We start from the raw sequence: 26,756 nt of genomic DNA on the forward strand, positions 1-26,756 counted from the left end.
CTAGCAGACACCTTAAGCAGAACTACCACGGATGCTCACGAATGGATGCTGCATCCAGATATCTTCAAAGCCATAACAAAGAAATGGGAACTACCAGAGATAGACCTGTTCGCCTCCCCACACAACCACCAATTGAAGAAATTCTGCACAAGAGCATACCACCCACTTGCTTGGAGGGTGGACTCCCTTTCCTTCAGCTGGAAAAACCTGACAGCATATGCATTTCCACCTCTTCCCTTGATGTACAAAGTTCTACTGAAGATCAAAGAGGATCAGCCAAGGGTAATCCTGATAGCTCCAGACTGGCCAAGGCAACACTGGTACCCGCTACTGAGAAGCATGTCTCGGACACACGCATGGCTTCCACCTCTATGTCCCTTACTTCTAACACAGGACAACTACAAGACCCTACATCCAAACTTGAAAACACTGCAGCTAGCTGCTTGGAATATTGCATAAAACAAAATACCCCAGGTTTATCTCAGAGGGTTAAGGACATTATCCTGGAGGCACGCAGACCCTCCACAAGGAAGACTTATTCAGCCAAGTGGAAAAGATACCTCATTTGGAGTGCAGCAAAGGGAGAAAATGTCTCATTGGCAAACATAGCACACATCCTGGAATATTTAGCAGAACTGTTCCACAATGGCCTGTCTTACTCCTCCATTAAGATTCATGCATCAGCAATTTCAGCAGAATACAGCATGGATCCTCCTGTCTTCTCTCATCCTCTACTCAGGCAGTTCTTGAGAGGAATCAAAAATGTAAAACCTCCAAGGAAACCACCTTTACCTACATGGGATCTCAACTTTGTGCTGGAAAAGTTAACACTTCCTCCTTTTGAACCAGCAGCAACAGCAGAATTACAGTTCTTGTCTTGGAAAACTGCTTTCCTGCTAGCAATTACTTCAGCAAGAAGGGTATCTGAGTTACAGGCATTAATGGCAGTACAACCCTTCCTTATCTTCCATCAGGACAGAGTCTCTGAGAACTAACCCTACCTTTATGCCAAAAGTGGTCTCCAGAGCATCATTGAACCAAGCGATTCATTTACCTACATTCTTCCCCAACCCACAGAACAGGGGGAAAGACTGCTACATACCTTGGATGTGCACAGACAATTACGCTACTATCTGGACAGAACTAAGACCAGCAGAAAAACTGACCAGCTTCTGGTAGCATATGCAACAGGAATGCAAGGAAAAGCAATTTCAAAACAGACAATCTCAAAATGGATAGGAAATTGCATTCGATTTTGCTACTCTTTTCATGGAAAGACAACTCCTGATAATATCAGACCTCATTCCACAAGAGCTACAGCCACCACTACAGCTTTCCTACGAGGAGTGGCTACCAAAGACATTTTAGAAGCTGCTACTTGGAGCTCCGTGCATACATTTGCCAAGCATTATAATCTTCCCTTATACTCTAGATCCCGAGCAGGTTTTGCAACTGCTGTTTTGCAAGGGATCTTAACTACACCATCTTTATCTTAGTGCCTCCTCCCCAGTTTGGCTATGGTATTCTACCCATATGTTAGGACTGCAGATGCATCCTTGAAGGACATAGTACAGTTTTGTACCTACCATAAATGTAGATGTCCAATAGGTATGCATCTGCAGTCAGGATTACCCACCCTCCTTCCCCTCTGTGGTACTCCTAGGGTATTTACCCCTCTTTTAGCTAGCTGGGGGAATCTATTATGGTGTATTTGTTTGTATATATCTATATATATATATTTTTATATTGTTTGCTCTCTACTGTTTGGAATTATTTGCATTTATCCAAATTTAGCCTTCCTAGAGGGCACCTGGCATCTGGAGCAAGAAACACTGAGGAAAATGGCGTCGGCTGATGCCTTTATACCCAATAAACAGCAGCTATGACGTCGGGTGAAGTGCGACATCAGCCGAGGCCAGACCCAGACTTTGGAATCCGGCCGACCGAAGGGCTGCCTGAGGCAGGACAACCCATATGTTAGAACTGCAGATGCATACCTATCGGACATCTACATTTATGGTAGGTACAAAACTGTACTTTCCTTCTCCTCAGTTTGCTAGTGAGTGGGACCTATATACCTTTGATTTGCACAGGCAGCTCAAGTATTATTTGGATAAAACCAAGGCCATTCGTAAGTCTGACAAGCTTTTTGTTTCTTTTCACCCCAGGACATTGGGTTTAGCTGTTTCTAAGCAAACCATCTCCTCCTGGTTATCTAAGGCCATTTTGTTTTATTATTCTTTTCATGGCAAGTGTCTGCCTACTTCAGTTAAAGCTCATTCCCCTAGACTTGTTGCCTCTTCTGGTGTTTTCTTCAAGGGTTTTGACACCAATTCCATCCTGGAAACTTGCCACTTGTTCTTTAGTTCATATCTTTACTAAACTTATAAATTGGATATGGTTTCTAGGGCCAGAGCACGATTTGCTAGGGCCATCCTGCATGGGTTTGCTGAGGGCTTTTCCCAGCCTTCCACCTCCCATTCTTTTTCCTTGAGCTTTTGTACTCTCCCTAAAGTGAAGACTACTGCGACAGTGATATAGAAGGACATAGTACAGTTGTGTAAAATCTTAACCGTAACAGTGGATGTCCTTTTCTTCACTGTTGCTGTATCTGGTCTCTCCCATTTCCCTCTTTCTTCTGGACTTTGCTTTGGTTACCTTCCTGGCCGAGTGTCTCCCTTTTTCATCTGCATTTTCTCCCTCTGGATGTGTATAACCTCCTTTTATCCTGAGGAGACTGTTCTCTACTTGAGGAATTCAGTTCTGGGTAACTGCATCCATACATCACAAATATGCCGTTCATTGTGTATGAGGAGCATACGCGTGACATGCTGTGCATACAAGATCCAAAAGCTTTGGTATAGTGGCCTGACGTTGGGCTATCCTATTCAGGAGAATCCTTAAGGTGAAGAATACTGCAACAGTGAAAAAAAGGACATCTACTGTTATGCTAAGATTTTACACAGCTGCGCTTTATCTTTGGAAATGCAGCAGGTGACCTCTGTAGAGTTCATTCAGAACACACTGGTCAGACTTCTGTTTTGATTAATTGCTTGCAGCTTTTTTTCTCATGGTCTTCAAGTAAAAAGCTGCTGCTGATGAAAAATAAATATATACTATTTTTGCAAATGCTAGAAAGAAATACAATTTTTCATGATTTTAATCTTTTCTCTTAAATTTCTAGCCTGTTAGTGTAATCTACAGATGAAACTTTTTTAAAGCAAAGAACATTAGTCCAGATTTCCACATGTATAAAATCAGGGGAAATTATTGTATTTTAATACACGTAAAATATGATCAATATATTTCTACATCCTTCAGCAGCCCAAGATCTCCATATTTATTTCTTAATTCCATCCTTTCCATCTTTTACATTGTAAAGACGTCATATGTTATAGTTAGGGTAAAGTACTTTCTTTAGTATCACTAGCATAAACAACAGTCACTGATAACCCCCCACTTCACATTTAAAATACTTCTGCATACCAGACATCACTTCTTCTTTCGGCTTTTCCCGATTAGGAGTCACCACAGCAGACCACCTGACTGCTCATGATTAGCAGTTTGCCAACCTGGAGCCCAACCTTCCACAGAAGGCACACATACTCACGCCAATTTGGTGTGTCCAATCCATCTACCAAATGTCTTTGGGATGTGGGAGGAAACCAGAGCACCCGGAGGAAACCCACACACCACAGGGAGGACATGCAGACTCCGCACAGAAGGCACCCCAGCCGAGGATCGAACCGGAGAACCTCTTGCTGTAAGGCGGCAATGCTAACCGCTGCACCACTGCGGCCGCCCTTGCATACCAGACATCACTGCTTTACAATAAATCTTGCACTTTACATCAGAAAATTTATTATACAAATACTAACAAAAGCATTTACTACTACATTTCCCATCACTGTCCTAAACCTCAGTAGCAAAGTTGGGATTTGCTTTAGAGTCCTCCCACCAGTTTAATGCAGTCATCAAACTTTCATTCTTTTTCAGACACTTTCTTGCAGGACCACAGTTCTCATGGCTAAACTGTATCTGATGGGAATAACAATTTACAGTTTTCCAAGTTATTCACTCATTTCACATTGCTTATCTTCATCACGTCAACCCTTGATGACCAGTCTCTGGTTCAAGTCCAATGTGCTGCTAATTCTTCTAGCTGTCTCTTGGGCTTTTTCTTTCCTTTGGGACAATGGAAAATGTTTCACAAACAAGTCTGTGGACATTATTATTGTCAGAAGAATGAGAAGCAGCCCATCCTCAGCTTGTTGACTGTTTGTTGGCTAAACTTTGTTTCCTTCTTTAACTTGTTCTGCATCCAAAGATGTCTGATCCTTCAAGAAAAAAAATATTCTGAAGACAACTGGATATAACATCTTGAATCTCACACCTGCCTCTTGGCATCCCATGACTGCAGAGACAAACTTGCTACTCATCTGCTTGGTGTATATTAATTATTCAGTACCCACAAACACTCTGGTCACAGTTTTGTTGCAAGGAGGTTTTTTTCTGCTGGTATGACTGAAAATATCGATACTAACTGCTTTCTGTTGGCCAGAATTGGAATATGCATATGATATACCTTATTAACAAATCCTGCTATGGAATGTCAGTAGAGTTGCTTGTTAGCACGTTCATAAATTTAATACAGTCTATTCCTTCCAGTTTATCTGGTATATCAGAAAGTCTCAGTTTTTCTCTGTGGGATCTGTCAGCCATTTGCTGAACCAACTGCAAGGTTCTTCCTTGCCAGAGTGTTTTTTTTTTTAATCCTTTTCTGGTTGATTTTCTTTTACTTCCTACAGATTTAATATTTCCTTGCATCCAGGCAGTGTAATGATGTTCCTTACCACTTTATTTTCATGCTGGGAGAAATCTAATCAACCTGCTGCAGCTCAGTGTGCATCTGTCTTGGACATCCCAGCTCCTGCTTTCCATTCATATCAAAATCACATGCCACATTCATTCCTTCTATATGAAACCGGCATGATGACGACAAAGTTTTACAGAGGGGGCACCTGACATCTGGGACAAGAAAAACTAAAGAAAATGGCGTCTGCTGTTTGTTTTATACCCCTGATGACCTGACGTCATGGAAGAGGAGACGGCAACCGACGCAGGACCCAAGACTTTGGAATTCAGGCCGACTGAGGGCAACCAGCCAGCAGATTACCCAAATGTAATGACTGCAACAGTGAATTCACTCTAACATCTACATTTATGGTAAGTGTACACAACTGTACTGTTTAGATCATGTACTGCATTCTCATGTGAAGTGGCATGCTTTGTTGTACTCCAAGCCTACCATGTGTTTAAATGTAGTGCTACTTTGGCATTTTCAGTGGTAAATTTAAGCTATGCCACAGGGGCGCACACCTCCTCCTTTTAAAAAGATTGTGCATGTGCTAGCACTTAATTTAAAGATATCCCCTTTTGTTGTACTTCTCCATATCTTGCCATGTTGTTTAAACTGCAACACGCACGATGCAGCCAGCCCATCAGTAATCCACAGTTGTTGCATAGTCAAAAATTAGTGTGCATCTTTTTCTTTCGGTATACAGTATTTGTTAGCCTCGCCAGACCCATTTCCAAAATTTACTGATTCAGGTTCCATTTCTTGATTGGAAGAGAGTAGGCAGGCAGTGTTTTTAGTCATTTAAATGGACAATCAGTGTTTAACTTTTGCACCGAATGAAACTTGTCCTGAGACCTTCCAGTTGTTCTGCCCACTTTACCTCATCATCGTTAGCTTAACTTCTGGTGTCACATTTACTTTATGCAGCCCGTTCCCCTCACAGACTTCAGTCAAAACACTTTTCTAAGATCACTGTTTATTTATGTTCAGTTTAGCTCCATCCAACAAGTGCTTAAGACTAAGTTTAAAAAGCATCTTTATTTGTTGATGTTCATCGTGCATACAGCTGCAGGCATAACAGATGGGTTCTCTTGCCGTCAGGCGGGTCCTCGGTCGGCCGAATTCCAAAGTCTAGGTCCGGCGTCGGTTTTCGTCGCTTCTTCCCTGACGTCAGTGCGACAGGGGTATAAAGGAACCAGCCAACGCCATTTTCTTCAGTCTTTCTTGCCGCGCGGTGCCCGAAGCAGAAGCAGTTCGCAAGTGCCGGTCGGCCAGCTCCTGAAATTACGAAAATTTTGAAACCGAAGTCTTCTTGAAAGCCAAGTACCCCGTTGGGGAAACTTTGCTTGCCTCAGACCGATGTCAGACAAAGTTAATAATTGTATTTCATGTGGGAAGCAAATACCGCATAAGGATTTACATTCCTTCTGTATGCCTTGTTTAGGCCCAGACCACGACGTCTCGGTCTGTCGTTTTTGTGCTACATTCAACAAACGCACCATTAAGCGTCGGGCGGAGTTCGCCCAGCATTATTTTGGAAAAACATTTAACTATATTATGTCATCGGATACTCCGACTCCAGTTTTGTCTAAAAAACGCAAAGATAAGGACAGACACACGAGGTCCGCGGCCTCTACCGACACCACGCCAAAGCCGACTACACGTGGTCCGGTTCTCAGCAAGGCACTTATGCAGCCCCTGACTACCGACGACACTTCATTGGCGGTGTCTCCTGTGCCCGAGGTCGCAGGCTCCTTGGCCCACACCCCGACTACAGATACCGAAGCCACTAGGTGTTGAACCTCAAAATGTGGACAGGTCTACCTCCACTCAAGGTGTCTTCAGACCTTCCTCTTCTTTCTCCATCAAGGTTTTCACGAAGTCTAAAGCAGCCATGCATTCTAAGAGACAAGCTACACAGGGCCCATCTCCAGGCCCCATGCCTAAAAAAAACAGATGCTTAAAATGGCTGAGGATTTAATTACTCTTATCAGGGGTTCACAACCCCCACCAGACAAAAGGCCCAGAGTGGAGGAAGAATCCCCCTCCTCAGATCAGGGCTCCATTATTTCAGAGCACTCTGATGATCAGGAACATTCTTACTCCCCTTTTGAAGACTCTGATGCAGAGGAGTCCATTCCTTCTGTATCCCCCCCCAGAGGATTACTCATTTGGGGAAACTTTGCATACCTTAAGGGATCACTTCCACTGGGAAGGCCAAGATTATTCAGATTCCAAGAAAAGGCTTAGAGAATTTCTCTTGCTACCTCAGCACAGGCCTCTGGCTATACCTCCTGTCTTGGACATCCTAGATGATGTTTACTCGGAGGCCAGCCTTAACCCGGATTCTCTGCCTCCAGCCCCAGTCAAGCCTGACAGGTACTACAGGGTTCCTGACTCACACCAATTTCTATACAAAAGCCATGCTGCTGACCCAGAAACCATCTCACAGGGCCCCAAGGGAATTAAGGCCTCCACTGCTAAAAACCCATTACCTTCAGAGAGAGATTCCAGATCCTTAGAAAGGTGGGGAAAAAGGTATATACCTCGGCTACCTTAACCATGAGGGCCTTAAACTGTCAGTTCCATATGCTAAAATACCAACAGTTTTTGTTATCACAATTGAAAAGTAAAATGTCACAACCTGAACAACCAGACTTGAAGGAGTTGCAGGATTTGATGCATAGTGCAGAACAAGTGGGTAAGCATACCTTACAATGTGGTTTTGATGCTCTAGAGGCCTCATGTAGAGCTGCTGTTACAGGATCAGTCATACGTAGACATGCCTGGCTCAAGGAACAAACCTTGCCTGATCATGTCAAAGCTAAATTACTAGATGCCCCTCTACAAAAGGATGTATTATTTGGTGCTAATGCTGAGGCGGTATTAAGGAAAATGGAGGAAAAGGCTAAATCAATGCAAACTGTGAAAGATTTTCTACAGGTACAACTCCCACGTTTCAGTAGAAATTGGCCTTCCAAAAATTAGTCCTTTCCAGCCACGGACAGACCCCAAAGAGGTAGATACAGGCGCCCGAGGGGCAGAGGACAATCCCAAGGATCGTTTAGAGGCAGACAATGGCAAGCTCCTGCACAAAGAGGTGGTGAGGATAACTCGCAATCAGTCAGAAAGCAAGCCCAATGACTTTCCCCTTTGCATGCCAAGCAAGACTCAAATGGCAGCCCCCTTAGGAGGAAAACTGGCATTATTTTCAAAAAATTGGCATATTGTCACAAAAGACAAATGGATCCTGGACATTATAAACAGAGGCTACAGATTCCATTTTCACACCCTTCCAAAAATGAGGGGCATGCCAAACCTGCCACACAATCAAAGGGCAGAGGCACAAAGGCAAATTACAGATCTCATAGACATGAAAGCTATTCAAGAGGTACCTACGCACGAACAAGGTCAGGGTTTTTATTCCAGACTATTCCTGGTACCAAGGAAGGGAAAAGATTGGAGACCTATTTTGGACCTACCCATCTTAAACACATTTCTACTCGTACCAAAATTCAAGATGCTCACTCTACAGCAGCAGCTTCCCATGCTGGGCAAGGAGTCTTGGCTGGTAACATTGGACCTCAAGGAGGCATACCTGCATGTCCCAATCAGACAAAATTGCAGAAGATACCTCAGATTTCTTGCAGGTTCAACCCATTATCAATTCTCTGCATTGCCCTTTGGCTTATCTACTGCGCCCAGAGTATTCACAAAATGCCTGGCATCAGTAATTGCCTACTGCAGACTTCAAGGGATACAAATCTACCCCTATTTGGACGACTGCCTGATCCAAGCGGACAGCAAGCACATTCTTCTAAAACATCTGGCTTATGTAATAATGTTGTTGAACTCTCTGGGATACACAGTCAACAAAAAGAAATCGAGGCTAATACCCTCTCGGAAGATAATTTTCCTGGGTGCCAACTTGGACACAAACACCCAGATGGCCTACCTCACGCCAGAGAAGCAGGGGCAACTAACTCAATACTTCAGAGCACTAGTAAATTGCACCAGGCTGACTGCAAGGAAAATCCTGCTGGCGCTGGGATTCATGGCATCTTGTATCTTACTAATCCCATGTGCAAAGCTGCATATGAGGAAACTTCAATGGTACCTGAAAAACCTATGGTCTCAACACAGCCACAGTTTGGAAACAATAATACCACTAATTCCATGTCTACAAAAGGAATTTCTGTGGTGGGCTCAAGCATGCCAAACAAACACAGGTCTTCCATTCAGCAAGCCTCAAGCAAATCAAGTCATCACAACAGACGCCTCGGACTACGCCTGGGGGGGCGCACATGACAGATCGGTGCATTCAGGGCAAATGGTACCAAAAAGAAAAGCACCTTCACATCAATCAATGGGAAATGCTAGCAGTAATAAATGCTGTTATAGCTTTCAAGGACCTTCTGCAACCAGGTCAACTATTGATAAGGACGGACAACACCACAGTTATGTGGTACATAAACAGGGAGGAACACATTCATACCCCTTATGCAGACTGGCCATGTCACTTTAGAACATGGCCATGGACTTACAAATCGAACTACAAGCACAGTACTTGCCAGGCAAGGAAAACATGCTGGCAGACAACCTAAGCAGAAATATGACAGATCCACACAAATGGAAGTTACATCCAAAAGTTTTTACAGAGATAATCCAAGCATGGGGAAGGCTAGACATAGATCTCTTTGCCTCCCACAAAAATCACCAATTGACAAAATTCTGCTCAAGGATTTTCCATCTAAAGGCCTGGAGAGTGGACGCTCTCTCTTTCAGTTGGACATCAATGACAGTTTATGCCTTCCCACCTCTTCCTCTGCTGCCCAAAGTTCTATTGAAAACCAGAGCAGACAGACCAAAGATGATTCTCATTGCTCCAGACTGGCCAAGACAACACTGGTACCCACTCCTGAGGAGCCTGACTCATTCCCCACCATGGACCCTGCCTCTAATGCCTCTTCTCCTGACTCAGCACAGCTTCAAAACTCTTCACAGCCAGCTAAAAACACTCAATCTAGCCGCATGGAAGATTCCTTAGCATCACAACAGACCCTACTCTCCAAGGAGGTGCAGGATGTCATTTTGGAGGCCAGAAGGCCGTCAACTAGAAAAGCTTACTCCGCAAAATGGAAACGGTTTTGTGTCTGGAATGAGAAAAAGGGCCAGGATCCTGGAAAACTGAATTTACCTCAAATACTACAGTATCTAGCTGAGCTGCTAAGCAGTGGACTTTCATTCTCCTCCATCAAAATTCACGCCTCAGCCATTTCTGCAGAATACAACACTGATCCACCCTTATTCTCTCACCCTCTCTTAAGACAGTTCCTCAGAGAGGCTAAGAATCTAAGACCCCCAAGGAAACGACCAATACCTGCTTGGGATCTCAATTTCATTCTGGAAAAACTGACCTTGCCTCCCTTTGAGCCAGCTGCCTCATCAGATTTGCAATATTTGTCCTGGAAAACAGCTTTCCTTCTGGCTATTACGTCAGCTCGTAGAGTTTCAGAACTACAAGCTCTCATGGCTGTGCAGCCTTTTATCATCTTCCATCAGGACAGAGTCTCCTTACGAACCAACCCGTCCTTTATGCCTAAAGTGGTATCCAGGGTAGCTTTGAATCAGGCCATACACTTACATACCTTTTATCCTAATCCTCAAAACAAAGGGGACAGATTACTACATTCCTTGAACATCCACAGACAACTGCAGTATTATTTGGACAGAACAAAGCCTTTCAGAAAATCAGAACAGCTCTTTGTGTCCTATGATGTAGGAGCTCAAGGAAAGCCAATTTCCAAACAGACAATCTCAAAATGGATAGCCCACTGCATACGCTTTTGCTATTCTTTTCATGGCAGAACTGTACCTACAGGCATCAGATTTCACTCCACAAGGGCCACAGCTACCTCAGCAGCTTTCCTCAGAGGAGTCCCTACCAAAGATATTTTGGAAGCAGCCACTTGGAGTTCTGTGCATACCTTCTCCAAGCACTATCACCTACCATTATACTCCAAAACTAGAACAGGCTTTGCCACTGCAGTCTTGCAGGGCATCCTGGCTCCTCCTAGTTCCACCTAGTGCCTACCACTCCTTTCTTAGCTTTGGGATTCTACCCATCTGTTATGACTGCAGCTGTATGCACGATGAACATAGTACAGTTTTGTACCTACCATAAATGTAGATGTTTGATTGCTAATACAGCTGCAGTCCAGGTTTCCCTCCCTCCTTCCCCTCTTGGGACAGGCCTATTGGCTAACACCTCCTCATACAACCTGTTTGGGGTATTCTTTTATGGTGTATTAGCTTGCAGCTACTGTGTTTTGATTATATTGCATTGCTTTATTACACAAATTTATGTATTGCCTTCCTCCTGGGGGCACCTGAATCTGGGGCAAGAAAAACTGAAGAAAATGGCGTTGGCTGGTTCCTTTATACCCCTGTCGCACTGACGTCAGGGAAGAAGCGACAACCGACGCCGGACCTAGACTTTGGAATTCGGCCGACCGAGGACCCGCCTGACTGCAGGAGAACCCATCTGTTATGACTGCAGCTGTATTAGCACTCGAACATCTACATTTATAGTAGGTACAAAACTGTACTTTTCTGTTTACGTCTTCTTCATAATATAACAGCCAGCAGTATAGGTGAAAAAGTTTGCAGCTGTAGCAATACGTACTAAGTGTGCAATTGCACCATCCTGGCATTCTTCTTACTTCAGAGTATAGCAATCTCAGAAATTAGTATGTATGACAATTACAATTTCAGGTTCTTTACAGTCCAATTCTAACAGTGATTTTTCTAATGTACTGGTTTATAATACATTGCTTGTTTCTGCACGGGGATTGGAATGTGCAAATGTCTAATTTCACTCCATAACTCTCAACTGTACCGATTTTCGCTGAATGCCCAGATTTTTGACACACATTTGGAGTCTGTTTTTATAAAGTTGTGGTTATCTGGCAATTTAGTTGCAAATAGAAAATAATGACAGACACTTGAGTTTTATACTTCATGTCCTTTACCTGAGTTTGCAAGAGCAAAATATAAAAATTGTCCTTATTTTCAGTCCATTGTCCCATAAAAGGCTTGTCCAGATTTCTTAGTCTAAGAAGATGATAGGCATGCATCATTCACATACACAGAATTGCATTTCCCCAGTGGTTCGTATGTTTATGTATATATGTGCTAGTATGCGAGAACTTGAATGTGCGAGTATATATGGTACAGAGAGAGATGATAGGTTGGTGTGTGCACATGTGGGGAGAGGGAGAGAAGACCATCCTAAAACTGTATTTTTTTTTCTTTTATTACTCAGTTCACTTACTTGAGCATTTCTAGACAGAATTAAAGTGAACTGCTCTGCACTAAATTGTGCATAGCAGATGGGTGGATGGCCTAATGGTTAAGGTGTTTGCCTTACAAACACAAGGTACAGGGTTTGAATCTTACAGGGGATAATTGGCTAGGCTTAAAATGGCTCTCAAGGACAGTTAGCCTAGTACTAATCTATGAACCTATGAAAACTTGCCTCTCCAAATAAAGCTGCAGTATAATAAGAACTGTCCCAAAGGGAAAACCAAGTGTCCACTGTAAGTATTCCTGTTAAATTTTAAAGGTATGCTTGACTGTTGCAGACAACAAGTAGATAAATGGACTGTTTCATAGTGAAATCTGATTCTAAGGCATGAAAAGCTACATTATTAAGTTGTCTTTGAGAGGTAAAAAAATATATTTTTAAGTAAAATTGGATATTGCATGTGAAGTATGGTGGTGATTATTTTTACGTGATCTGTTTAACTTAATTCATGGTCCTCATGTACAGACATATGTATATGAATTTTAAAAAAGGAAGATGTTTGTATGGGGCACAGTCCTTTTAATGCTGACATAATTGTTGCACTGATTAGCATGTCATGATTCTTCCACTGTGGTTCCTGATGGAATTTAGACCACATCTGGTGTTTATGAAACTTCCTAATATAATAGGTGGATGTCCTTACCCCAAATTAGGGGCACTAACCTCAGCTTTGGCCGGCTAAGAACTTGCTCTATTCAGCTGGACGTATAAGAGAATTTAAGTACCTTTATCTGCACATTTTTTTCAAAAAAATACAGTATTTAAATTGATTTTGACTGTGTTGCAGGAATATTAACTGAACTGGAAGTTTTGACTCAGCTCTTCAGTTAGTCCCACCCACTCTCCCTGTTTTTGTTTTGGTGTTAATCTTAGTGGCCTTGAAACTGCCCGCCCCTCTTGTAAATTTGTGTTTGGATACTCCTTCTGGGCCCATCTCATTTGCTCACTCAACTGAGTGCAGTGAGATCATATTCTGATTTCTGGCACTCCTACTGTGTACAAAGAGAGCATCTGGGAAACAGAAAAAAAATTAAGCTTGTTTCCTGCCTTTCCTGTTAAGTGGTATAGACTATTTGTAGGCTTCTGAGCCCCCAAGCCCTTCTGTGTTGGAGGGAAGCCTTCTAGCTTAGTTTTTTTTCTTATAACTAGCCAGTTTTCTAGTTTCAGCACTCAAATCTGTTTCTTTGATCTCAGCACTTGTTCAGAAAAAAAAAAAAATTCATCTGCTTTTACTGTACTTGTGTTTCTACCTACTTTATTTTACTTTTGCATCATCTTAAAAGTACTCAGTTGTATTTATTACTGCTTGGTGTAACTCATTCTAAGCCTTTTAGTTTAAACACTTTGGCTTCGGACCAGTTGTTTTGCACTGAGAGGGTTTGTGGTCTGCACTGTAGTGGCAGAACAGGTAGCTCACATCCTTCTAGGTTGGGAACTGCTGATTGAGGGCTCAGTGTCTGTTATTCTAAAAGTATATTAATTCTGGTTTAAGCACTTGGGCTTTCAGGCCAGTTATTTTACATTAAGAGGGTTCGTGGTCTGCACTCTTGTGGGAGGAGAGGCTGGACTCTGCCCTTCTGAGCTGGGAATTTCTGGTTAAAGGCTTATAGTGCATGCATATCTGATCTGCTTCTTACTGAAGTTGGTGCGCCTTGTTTGCTGTGGCATAGACTGGATTCGGGCCTGCTGGATCTAGCTTTGTTTGTGTAACTTGAGCACTAATCCAGGCATTCTCTAAAGTATTCAATTGTATTTATTACTGCTTGGTAGTAACTTGATTAAAGTGTAGCTATCATTCTAAATCTTTTGGATTAAGCACTTGGGCTTCAGACCAGTTGTTTTACATTAGGAAGGTGTGTGGCATGCACTGTGGTGGCAGGACAGGTAGCTTTCATCCTTCTAAGTTGGGAACTGCTGATTGAGAGCCCAGTGTCTGTTATTCTTAAAGTGTATTAGTTCTGGTTTAAGCACTTGGGCTTCAGGCCAGTTATTTTACATTAAGAAGGTTCGTGGTCTGCACTCTTGTAGGGAGAAGAGGCTGGACTCTGCCCTTCTGAGCTGGGAATTTCTGGTTAAAGGTTTATAGTGCCTGAATATTTGAACTGTATCTTACTGAAATTGGTACACCTTGTTTGCTGTAGCATAGACTAGATCCAGGCCTGCTGAATCTAGCTTTGTTTATATGCTTGTTGTTTGTTTGCTTATTTCCCTGGAACGCTAATTCCACCTAATACGCGGCTTCTCAGAGCTTCTGTGGATCACTAGTGATATCTGCATTGCTTACTGTACTTATTTCCTTGTTTCACTTGAAAGAAAGTTACTGTTTGTCGTTTTTGCATTTAAGTTACCTGTAACACATTGCACTTAAGTTACCTGGCACTTGCTCACTATAGCAATTATATGTCAGCACAAAAAAATTAAAAGCACTACACCCTCAGTCCCCACTAGCCCTTGTCTTCAATTATTAAGGAATTCCCAATATTATTCTAGCATGTCCAAAGGTCAGTTGTCAATCTCCTCTCCGGTCCAGCTGGTAAATCTGGGAATCTTGAGGCAATGTTACAACTGCCTCATGTACACCGACAACCCTCTCCTCCTCCCAACAAATTCCAACACATGTGAGAGATGCAACCATATAGCCAAACTGGAGGCTAAGCTCTCTCAACTCAGTACTGGCATAACCAGTCAGGAGGAGAAGGAAACCACACTCACTACAATTCCAGTCTCACATAGACCTACCACGACAGCAAACCAAACACATAATCACACAAAAACATACTCGGAGGCTCTAAATAAAGATCTGCCTAAGCAGCAGAGACCTCCAAAGCAGACACCCAAGCAACCGCTACCCCAAAACAAAACACGTGCAACACATATCTCACAAAGCCAGTGTGCCGAACAGTCACAGCCCTTAAGACTAAACAACACACCTGATACACTTGTAATAGGTGACTCTATCGTCAGGCACACTGACGTCCTGCTCACCAGGCTGAACAAGGAGAGGGTCACAGTGAGCAGCCTGTCGGGCGCTAGGATCCGCCACATAACACAAGCACACTCCAAGGCAAGTACAAATATGACTCAGTCATTGTCCATGCTGGTGTGAATGACCTGAGACGTACCTCCCTGGACTACATGAAAAGAGACATAAAGGAGCTCTCTGAGCATGTAGCCCAGGCCGGTATGACCCTGACCTTGAGTAGCATCTTACCCTCGCCAAGAATGATGCCACAATATGAAGACAAGATGATCAATTTCAACAATTGGCTTAAGTACTGGTGTCATTCAAAGGGGATCCAATGCCTGTCAGCTTGGGATGATATGCTCAACAAGCCACGATGCTTCGCTAGGGACGGCTTGCACCTGTCACCCTTGGGCTTTCAGATATTGGCAAAGGCTCTTGCTACCCCCATAGTGCCTTTTTAGGCAAGGCTCAAAAGACAAACCCACCTCCATAGGTATCACAAGGGATAAGAAACTAAGAGTAATGCTACTCAATGCCAGAAATCGAAACCTCAAGATGCACTTTTCGAAACTCTCCTTAGCATGGAGAACATCGATATCTGTGCAGTAACAGAAACCTGGTTCAGGGCTCCCGAGAGCACCCCAGCACTACCAGGTTATACCTCATACCATGCTTTTTGGCCCCAAAACTTGGACCGAACCCCAAAAGGAGGGGGAGTATCGATATTCATCAAAGATACCCACACCTCCAGGTTGGTGGCAAAGCACGAAGCATCAGAGACTATCCATGTGCAGCTAACAGTGGGTAAAACTGCCTTCCAGTTTATAGCCTGCTACAGACCACCCTACCAAACCCAGTAACCCCACTCGGTCTTCCCAAGAACACTGGAAAATATGAAGGTCTCTCCAAACACCATTATATTGGGCGACTTCAACTACCCAAACATAGACTGGGAGCATTACTCTAGCTCCAACACCCTAGCCCAAAGGTTCCTAGAATTTATAAACTCAAATGCTATGGAACAACTTGTTACCACTCCCACAAGAGGAGAAAACATACTGGACCTGATCATCACCAACATGGGGACTCTATGCTCCAGACCAGAAGTGTATCCCTCACTGGTAAGATCAGACCATAAACTAATCTCACTGGATATTCACATCCCGACCCCACCCCCTGCCCAGAAAACCACAGTGAAAAACTTCTCTAAAGCAAATTTCACACTCCTCAAAACCGAGGTGGAATCCTTCAAAGCCCCCGGGCCTGTGGAAAATACAGCCCAGACCGCAGAATCCTTTATAAACGCATTCTATGAACACCTTCAGGAATGCATGGATCATGCGATCCCAAATAAATCCAAGACCCAATCCTCCAAAGGCAGACGTCCTGTCTGGTGGACCCCAACCATAAACAAACTATACAATAGAAGGAGGAAGCTACTAAATGATAGAGCAAAATCCCAAAAAGGGAAGGCATCACTGATCAGTATTAGCAAAAAACTACGGACACTCATAAAATTGTCTTAAGGCCAGCTTTGAGAGAAAAATTGCACAGGACACTAAGGATAATCACAAAGCTTTCTTTAGTTATGTTAGGAACCTGGGTGGTAATTCCCAGATATGCTCAGAATTAGTCCAAAATGACAAAAAATACACTGAACCCACAGACATTGCCAACATCCTAGCTGACAGGTTCAGCAAACCCCACCAAAGGGCAAATATCTATCCCAGCAGAGTGCTGCCCCCCTGACATCTCAGATGCTCAGGTAAGAGCCGCCCTCTCCAAAGCAAAAAACACAGCATCAATGGGACCAGACGGTGTCCCGGGCTGCGTCCTACATGAACTTCAAAAAGTGCTAAACCCAAACATAAAACTACTGTTCAATCTCAGCCTTACTACAGGATATGTGCCAAAAGAGTGGCGTACAGCAACAGTGGTCCCTCTCCATAAAGGTGGTGCCTCAACGGATCCGGGAATCTATCGCCCCATAAGCCTGACTAGCTTGGTCTGCAAAGCTATGGAAAGGATCATCATGGACCTCATAAATAAAGATATTGGGGACCTACAGACACTGGATCCTACCCAGTTAGGCTTTGTTAAGGGCTGATCCTGCCTCCTAAACCTGGTTGATTTCTTTGAAACAGTCACCAAGGCCATTGACGAGGGGAAGGTGGTCCACACAGCCTACCTGGACCTAGCAAAAGCCTTCGATACAATACACCACTCGGGCGTTATAGATAAGCTCACCAGCTTAAATATAAACCCCTATGTCACTAGATGGATTGCAAACTGGCTCAAGGACAGAGCCCACATGGTTAGAATTGCTGGAGCCATGTCAGACTCCAAACCAGTTACAAGTGGTGTCCCACAAGGCTCAGTCCTGGGACCTCTCTTGTTCGGTATATATTTCTCGGAGGTACAGGCCAACACGGAAGGACTGTGGCTGACCAAGTTCGCAGATGACTGCAAACTGGGCGCCATAATCGACTCTCCAGCCAACACAAGCATCCTCCAAAAGGGCCTCATAGAAACAGACAACTGGTGCCAGAGCCATGGCCTCAAGCTAAATGCCAAAAAGTGTATAGTCATCCCCTTTGGCAAAAACAAAGTGCCCACAAATTACCACATAGGTGGTAATCCATTAAGTACAGAAGAAGTAATTAGGGACCTGGGGACCCAAGTTGATAACAATCTCTCATTTGACAACCACGTAGCCAAAGTGGTTAGAAAAACATTTTATATAGCCCACCTAATCATGAAGGGATTCACATCTAGATCAGGGAGGTCATCGTGCCTCTTTACTCATCCCTCATCAGGCCCATAATTGAGTACAATGCGCCTTTTGGGATGTACCTTACCAGACACCTGCAGCAACTGGAAAGACCCCAAAAGTACCTCACCAAGAGGATCAAAGGGCTCAAACAGTTGCCATATGCTGCCGGTTAAAGAAACTCCAGCTCTACTCAGTAGCATACCGCCTGTTCAGAGGCGATCTGTGCCTGACGTATAAAGCCATGTCCAACCGGAATTAATGGACATGCTGCACCTCAGAAAATCCAAATCCCATCGAGCTACGCGCTCGAGAGACTTGAACCTCAGCACTGAAATAAATAGGACATGCTGGAGGGACAGATTCATAACCCAGAGGCTCCCTTCACTCTGGAATAAAATCCCAGTCCAGGTTAGGCAGAGTCCCTCATTGACTCTCTTCAAGAGGAATCTTGATGAGTGGATGGGAGATCGTAGGTTTACCCCGGGTATCACTTCTTTGTCACTGTTAGACAGAGGCACAGTATACTAACCTCGAAAAAGGGCATAGCAAAATAAATTTAAAATGGGTGCGAAAGCCAACACATTCTGGCTAGGCTTATAAATGTCCTAGGGCAGACAGCCTAGTATGAACCTATGAACTATATACAGAGATGCTTTGTGCACTTTATACTTCCACTTAAGTGAACATAAGGTGTCTACCTCTCCTCCCTCACCAACATGCTGCTAAAACTAAGTAGTATGCTGGTAGCCACAGCACCACCTAGAGGGTGCTGTGCTACAGCAAAATCTCCCACTCTGCCACCAAGGAAAGAGGGCTTGTATTGACTGCTCACTTCTCCCCCAGCTGGCCCTTCAGCATCTAAGCCACTAGTTGATTTCAAGTCAGAGTTGCATTATTGGATGTGCTGCCATTGTGCCTGCAGGACAGTAAGACCTTGTACTTGGAAGTTTCTACCTTCATCCATTAATATACAGGAAGTGTACAGTCCCTCACCTAAACATGGGCAAAGTATGAATTTGTAAATGTGTATGCTGATAAAGTTTTAGGGTGTTATACCTCCCATGGTGTCCTCATACAGCTGTGACCTTTACATTAATTTTGTCATGTGGTCATTAGAATCTGTGTTGTGTCCTACATTGCCTGTGGGCTTGAATCACAGTTGGAAAGGTGAAATAGCAAACATCCCATCATCTTCAGACAGTTGACTAATCTTTGATGATTCACTTCAGCCATAACCTTGGTCACCACCAGGCAAGGTAAGTGTGTGTACAGTTTACCGTAGACAGTCTGTTTACACTTCATATCTGGGGGAGGTGGAAGGAAACTGGTGTACCAAGAGGAAACACTCTGACATGGGGCAAACATGCAGACTTTGCATAGGTGAGGATTGAACCACAACTACTGGAGGCTTCACTAACCACTCTGCCATTAATTCAACTGGTGGACAAATGGGCAAATAAGCAGTTGTACATCTCAATAACAGCATATGCAATGACCGTAGTGCAAATGTGGCATGTATTTTCTTTGGGTGAGCTGTAATCCATTATGGAAAAAAGACTCTGGAATACATATTGTTGAAAGGTTGCTCCCACAGGATGGTAACATGCAGACTATTTTACTTACCAACTTGGTTTTCAGATGCTCTATTTGTAGGATGAGGGGCCAGTGCCCTGCTGTTGATATGCTTTCTCAGTACTCGAAGTTATGGGTGTCACTAGTTTGAGCATAAGGACCCTACTGACATCTGTCTACAATAAGCAGATGTTAAAGGTAGGCAATATGGGGGAAAATTATTCTTTTGAACTGGGACACGGGATCTGAATTGCCTAGACATAGTAAGATCTTAGCCCTTATTAAGTTTAATTCTGTTGGCTGACTTAAAAGCAATCACTAGAAAATGGAAATCAAAGTCTAAACCAACTGTATTTGAAGTACTGAATATTGTAAAAGAGAGAAAAGAATTGGAAGAGGGATCATTAGAAAAGGGAGGGAGTAAATTACATACAAATAAAGAGAAAATGTGGGATCAGTACATGCAGAGTAATATTTGGGAGGATAAAGTTTAAAGGAAGGCAGGAACTGAGAGCGATTTTTATATAATGCTGGTCTGTAAAGAAAGAAAATACGTGTAATGTGAGTAAATGGAAAAAAATTTTAACATGGTTTGTTTTCTTTTCTATTAGTGTATGTATCGGCTTTAAATGATAATATGATAAAGGTGTTTTTAAAGTTATTTGTGTAAAGAAGTTCAGCAGTGATGACCAAGTCCTGCTGTGTTAATGCAAGGTGTATAAGTGTATAATTTTGTGTATCTTCACAGGCATTGCCAAAAACAAACCTGTTTTTATATTTCCTTGTGTTCTAGTAGTACCGTGAACAAGAAGCCATTCGCCTGTGCTTAAAGCATTTCCGACAACACAATTATACAGAGGCATTTGAGTCCCTGCAGAAGAAGACTAAGATTGCACTTGAACATCCGATGCTTACAGACCTTCATGACAAGCTGGTCCTAAAGGGAGACTTTGATGCTTGTGAAGAACTGATAGAAAAAGCAGTAAATGGTAACTAATCTGTTATGTTCTTGTGGAGTGGGATTATTGGAGTTTCACCCAGCTGACTGCTTGTTAGTGATTTACAGATGTTCTTCGTGTTTCACTGGTGCAGTCATCACACTTGGGTTATCTGCCTGCAGGTAGCCCTCAGTCTCCCCGAATAACCGAGTCTTAATATTTCTGCGTCGGATGCTGTCGCTTCTTCCATGACGTCAGGTCATCAGGGGTATAAAAGCAGGCAGCCGACGCCATTGTATCAGTCTTTCTTGCCTAGGAGGAGCCCGAAGCAGCAGCAATTCACAAGTGCCGGTCGGCTGCTACCTGAAATTTTCGTTTTTTGAGTTGATAATCCTGAAGTCTTCTAAAGCTAAGTACCCCATTGGGGATCCTTTTTTCTTGCTCTAACTGATGTCAAAAAATGGTAACAATTGTCTTGCCTGTGGAAAGCAAATACCTCACAGATATTTTCATTCTTAGTGCGTCACCTGTTTAGGCCCAGACCAAGATGTACCTCGCTATCGTTTTGTGACTTGTTTAACGCCCAAACCATTTGTCGTCAAGCTATTTTTGTTGCTAAATTCTTTCGCTGCCGATCTCCGTATTCCAAAATGGGTTTGGTAAGCCATCCAACTACCGATCTTCCTAAAATAACGTAAGGATAAAGACAGAAACAGACCGCATAGGTCCAAAACTGCTGACGACGCTTCCGTTAAGCTAGTCGCCAGTCCGCCGGTACTCAGTGAGGCGCCTTTGCAGCCCCTTATGCCCGCTTCTGTGGATTCGCAGGCCTCTGCTGAGACCTATTCAGAGTTTGGTATGCTGCGAGATGCTTCTTCGACTGTGAAACCAGCGGATGTCTCTGCCTTGGATGGGCCTGGAGCCGCTGTGCCGGCACCGGCGTCTGAGGGTGTTTTCCGACCTACCGATTTTAGAATCAAACAGACTTCTTTTTTAGCCAAAACTACCGAGTTTCTTAGGCCCAGAGCATGCACTACACCTAGAAAACCAACGACCAAAGAGTATGCTCAGGCCCCCATGCCACAAAAACAAATGCTTAGAATGGCTGAAGACCTTCTGTTGCTAATTAGAGGAAGCCAGCATTCCCCTGTTAAGAGAGAAAGAATTCAGTTACCTGCAGCTTCTGCAGACCAGGAGACCGATGAGACTGATGACTCTGACCTTTCTGATTATCAGGACATGCCCTTATCAACCTATGAGGATTCAGATGCAGAGGAATCCATTCCCTCTGCCTCCCCTCCAGAGGATTTCTCTTTTGGTGAAACCTAGCATACCTGAGCATTTCCATTGGAAATGCCAAGACCATCCTCAGTCCAAAAAGAGACTTCGAGAATTTTTAGAGCTACCTCACCACAGGCCTTTAGCTTTTCCTCCTGTCCTGGATGTTGTGGATGATGTTTTCATGGAATCCAGTCTTGCTCCAGACACTTTACCTCCGGCCCCTAGGATATCTGACAGGTACTACCGAGTACCTGATTCCCACAAGTTACTTTTCAAGAATCCTACTGCTGATCCAGATATCATTTCCCAGGGACCTAAAGTATTTTGGCTACTACAGCCAAAAATCCTACCCCTTGGGACAGGGATTCCAGAGCTTCAGACAGATGGGATAAGAATCTTACGGAACTCGTTAAACAAAAAATGGTAATATTTCCAGATTGTGCAGAAAATAAAGATTTGCAAGAGCTTATGCATTCTGCAAACCAAGTTAGTAAGCATACTTTGCAGTGTGGTTCTGATGCCCTAGAAGCAACTTGCAGGGCTGCAGTCACTGGCTCTGTACTATGAAGGCATGCTTGGCTGAAGGAGCAGACCTTGCCAGATCGTGTCAAATCCAAATTACTAGATGTTCCTTTAAATAAGGGTGTTTTGTTTAGCACCAAGCAGAAGTTGTTCTTAAAAAGATGGAAGGAAAAGCTAAATCAATGCAAACTGTTAAATTCAAGTGCTACCATCTCGATTCAGTAGGCATTGCCCTTCAAAACACTGGTCTTTTCCAGCCCCCTCCAGGCCTTCCCAAACAAGACCCAGGAGAAACAGACTACAGTCTCAAGGTATGCAGAGATCTAAGCAATGGAGTGCTCCCACCCCTAAAACAGGGCGTGGTAAGCCACCTCCCTATTGAAAAAGTTCACAATGACTTCTCAACTCTACTTCCCAGCCCTGCCCAATTGCTTGTGCCCCTAGGAGGAAAATTTGCCCTTCATGCAAATAAACTGGATGTCCATCACTCAGTGAGTCACCCTAGACTTAAAAGAAGCTTATCTGCACATCCCCATCAGGGAATCATGCAGGAAATATCTATGTTTCAGGGCAGGATCTATGCATTATCAGTTCTGTGCACTTCCCTTTGGCTTATCTACTACACCCAGGTTATTCACAAAATGCCTGGTTACAGCCATTGCCTACTGCAGTCAGGCAAATATCCAAATTTACCCATACTTGGGCGACTGCCTGATTCAGGCGGACAGCCAGGAATTGCTGCTTCAGCACCTGGCATTTGTAAAATGCCTTCTCACTTCATTGGGGTACACCATCAACGAAAATAAATCACAACTGGTGCCAAGTCAAAAGATTGTATTCCTGGGAGCAAGCTTGGACACAACTTCCCAGATTACATTTCTCACTTCAGAAAAGCAGGTCTATCTGACAGACTTCTTCAAGCAAATGGCCACCGGAACCCAGCTAACTGCAAGAAAAGTACTGCAAGCTGTAGGGTTCATGGCCTCATGTATTCTGTTAATTCCATATGCAAGACTGCATATGAGGAAACTTCAGTGGTACTTAAAAAGTCTTTGGTGCAAACATTCTCAGGACCTGGAAACAGTCATTCTTATCATACCTTGTCTGAGGGCATAGTTCCTTTGGTGGGCAGAAGCATGCAACCACAAGGGACTGCATTTTACTTTACCCCACCCAACCCAAACCCTGACCACAGATGCATCAGACTATGCATGGGGGCTCACATGGCTGGCAAATGCTTTCAGGGCCACTGGAACCCAAGCCAGATATTCCTGCACATCAACCAAAAGGAGATGTTAGCTGTACAGAATGCTCTGACAGCTTTCAGATACCTAATCCTTCCAGGACAACTGCTGATAAAAACAGGCAAACACCACAGTTATGTGGTACATAAACAAGCGGGGGGAACCCATTCTTACCCACTCTGCAGGTTAGCCATGACCTTGTGGAACACAGCCTTGAGCAACCAAGTCCATCTGCAAGCTCAATTCCTGCCAGGCAAACAAAATTCACTGGCAGACAACTTGAGCAGAAATCTCCTAAACCCACACGAGTGGAAATTGGAGCCCAGCACCTTCAACCTTCTGATCCAGAGGTGGGGGACCCCAGAGGTGGAGCTCTTTGCCTCCCCCACAACCACCAGTTAAGCAAATTCTGCACCAGGAACTCTCACTGCAGGGCCTGGAAGGTGGATGCCCTATCCTTTCAATGGGAAAACCTCTCAATCTATGCCTTTCCCCCTCTGCCCCTTCTCTCAAGAGTACTACTCAAGATAAAAGAAGACAGGCCAAGGACAATTCTGATTGCCCCAGACTGGCCATGCCAGCACTGGTACCCACTCCTGCGCAGCCTGACAACGGTGCCACCCTGGCAACTACACCAGACCCCTACCATGCTGTCACAGCAGGAGGGATAGATTTTGCATCCACAATTGCAAACCCTAAATCTTGCAGCCTGGCTTATTCCTTGAATACTCCACCAGCAACCCTAAGTAAACCGGTGCTGGACGTCATTCTTGAAGCCAGAAGACCTAGTACTATGAAATCCTATGCGGAAGAGTGGAAAAGATATTGTTCTTGGATTCAGTCTAAAGGAAAGGACACCACAGCAGTGCCCTCCTTACCTCTAATCCTGGACTGCCTAGCAAAGCTATTCCACAGAGGCCTATCCTTCTCCTCCATTAAGATTCATGCCTCTGCCATTTCGGCTCATTACAATACTGAGCCACCTCTATTTTCTCACCCTCTCATCAAACAGTTCCTGATTGGGGCTAACAACTTAAGGTTCCCAAGGAGAGCACTCACCCCTTCTTGGGACTTTAACTTTGTACTGGAAAAGCTCACACTCCCCCCTTTTGAACCTGTTGCTTCAGCAGAATTAAAATTCCTCTCTTGGAAAACAGCCTTGCTTCTAACCATGACTTCGGCTAGAAGGGTGTCTGAGCTACAGGTACTGATGGCTGTGGAATCTTTATTATCTTCCATGCTGACAGGGTTTCCCTCAGGAGTAACCCGTCCTTTATGCCTAAGGTGGTGTTCATTGTGGCCCTAAACCAATCCATCCATTTGCCAACCTTCTTCTCTAACCCTCAGAATGAAAGGGGAAAGGATCCTGCAATCTTTGGATGTGCACAAACAGCTCAGGTTCTGCCTTGACAGGACTAAGCCTTTCAGAAAATCTGAACAGCTGCTAGACAGCTTTGCAACAGGGGCAGAAGGCAAGGCCATTTCTAAAACCATCCATTTCTGTTACAAGCACCATGGAAAACCAACCCCTCAGGGGGTCAGAACACATTCCAGTAGGGCTACTTCTACCTCTGCAGCATTTCTCAGGGGAGTCGCTACCAGGGACATTCTGGAAGCTGCAACCTGGAGTTCTGTACACACCTTCACTAAGCATTACCACTTGCCTATCTTTGCTGCAGCAGTCTTGCAGGGCCTACTAGCCAGCCCTAACTCTTCTTGACTGCCTATCTTTCTATCTCTCCTCTCTATGGCTATTCCTAATGGTATTGGTATTTACTTTTTACTGGTGGTAGTTTTCACACCATATACTAGCTCCCTGTTTGGGGGTTCCTGACATTTCGGGCAAGAAAACTGATGTAATGGCATCGGCTGCCTATTTTTATACCCCTGACGATATGGCAGAAGTGACAGGATCCAACGCAGAAATACTAAGACTCTGGTATTCGGGCAGACTGAGGGCTACCTGCAGGCAGATAACCCAAGTGTGATGACTGCAACAGTGAATGCTTTCAAACATCTACATTTATGGTAAGTGTACACAACTATACTTTGTAAGGTCAGATAGCAACTCCTTTTCTGTTATGATTAGAATGTGGATTTAATTAATACTTGCACGGTAGTGGTGCTGTGGTAGCGTTGTCGCCTCACAGCAAGACATTGTCCTGTTCGATTCTCAGCTAGAGCGTCTTCTGTGTGGAGGCATGCATGAATGGGCGTGCCTTCATTGAAGGTTGTGCGTCAGGGCTGGTAACTCGACGTAAAATCCACTACCAAACATTAGCGGACCGGAGTTCCACTGTGGCGACCCCTAACCGGGATAAGCCGAAAGACACAACAACAACTGAAAGTGATCAACTCACATTTTCTAGACTTCTTGAGACACTTAGTTAAATACATTTCTCACAAACATTTACTTACATAATTCTGAATATAGGCATAAGTAATTGCCTTTATATTTTTTGAGGGGAGTGGGGCAAGGACATGGTCTGGGTGTTGAAGATGACTAAAGTTTAAATTCTGAATATGAATGATGCACTGTGTGTGTGGCTTGATGGTGACTTATATGTTGCATTCATTTTGTCAAGGATTTCTGAAAATGAAACTTCTTTTAATGATTATTAATGTGATGTCCTTCAAGGATGCATCTGCAGTCATAACATATGGGTTGTCCTGCCACAGGCAGCCCTTCGGTCGGCCGGATTCCAAAGTCTGGGTCTGGCCTCGGCTGATGTCGCACTTTCCCCGACGTCAGAGCTTCTGGGGTATAAAGGCATCAGCCGACGCCATTTTCCTCAGTCTTTCTTGCCACACAGTGCCCGAAGCAGAAGCTGTTCGCAAGTGCCGGTCGGTCAGATCCAGAGATTTCAGCTACCGAAGACTTTGAAAAAAGCTAAGTACCCCGTTGGGGACTCTTTCTTGCCTCAGCCGATGTCAGACAAAGTAAATAATTATTTAACTTGTGGGAAACAAATACCTCATAAGGATTTCCATTCTTACTGCCTTCCTTGCTTAGGCCCAGACCACGACGTATCAGCTTGTTTAGCCTGTGCCTCCTTCAACCGACAGACTCTTAGACGTCGGTCGGAGTTTGCAGAGGAATTTTTTGGAACCGCTTTTGCTTATAAAATGCCGTTGGAGACTCCGACTTCGCATATGGTCAAAAAACGCAAGGAAAAGGACCGACACTCGCGGCCCGCTGTTTCGGCTGAAACCACGGCTAGGCCTACCGCGAGTGTC

At 44.0% G+C, this 26,756-nt stretch overlaps 1 protein-coding gene across 1 annotated transcript in view; it reads left to right on the forward strand.

The window, feature by feature from the left end:
* Window positions 1-26,756, forward strand: part of MKLN1 (muskelin 1) — a 1,607,387-nt gene that overhangs the window by 388,035 nt on the left and 1,192,596 nt on the right. The window contains exon 5 of the mRNA XM_044087317.1: window positions 20,331-20,523. Within this exon, the coding sequence (XP_043943252.1) occupies window positions 20,331-20,523 (193 nt within the window). The remainder of the gene's footprint in view (window positions 1-20,330; window positions 20,524-26,756) is intronic.

This window comes from Protopterus annectens, chromosome 11.part0 (genome assembly GCF_019279795.1).
Source record: "Protopterus annectens isolate FY-2018-M chromosome 11.part0, PAN1.0, whole genome shotgun sequence".
NCBI lineage: Eukaryota > Metazoa > Chordata > Ceratodontiformes > Protopteridae > Protopterus > Protopterus annectens.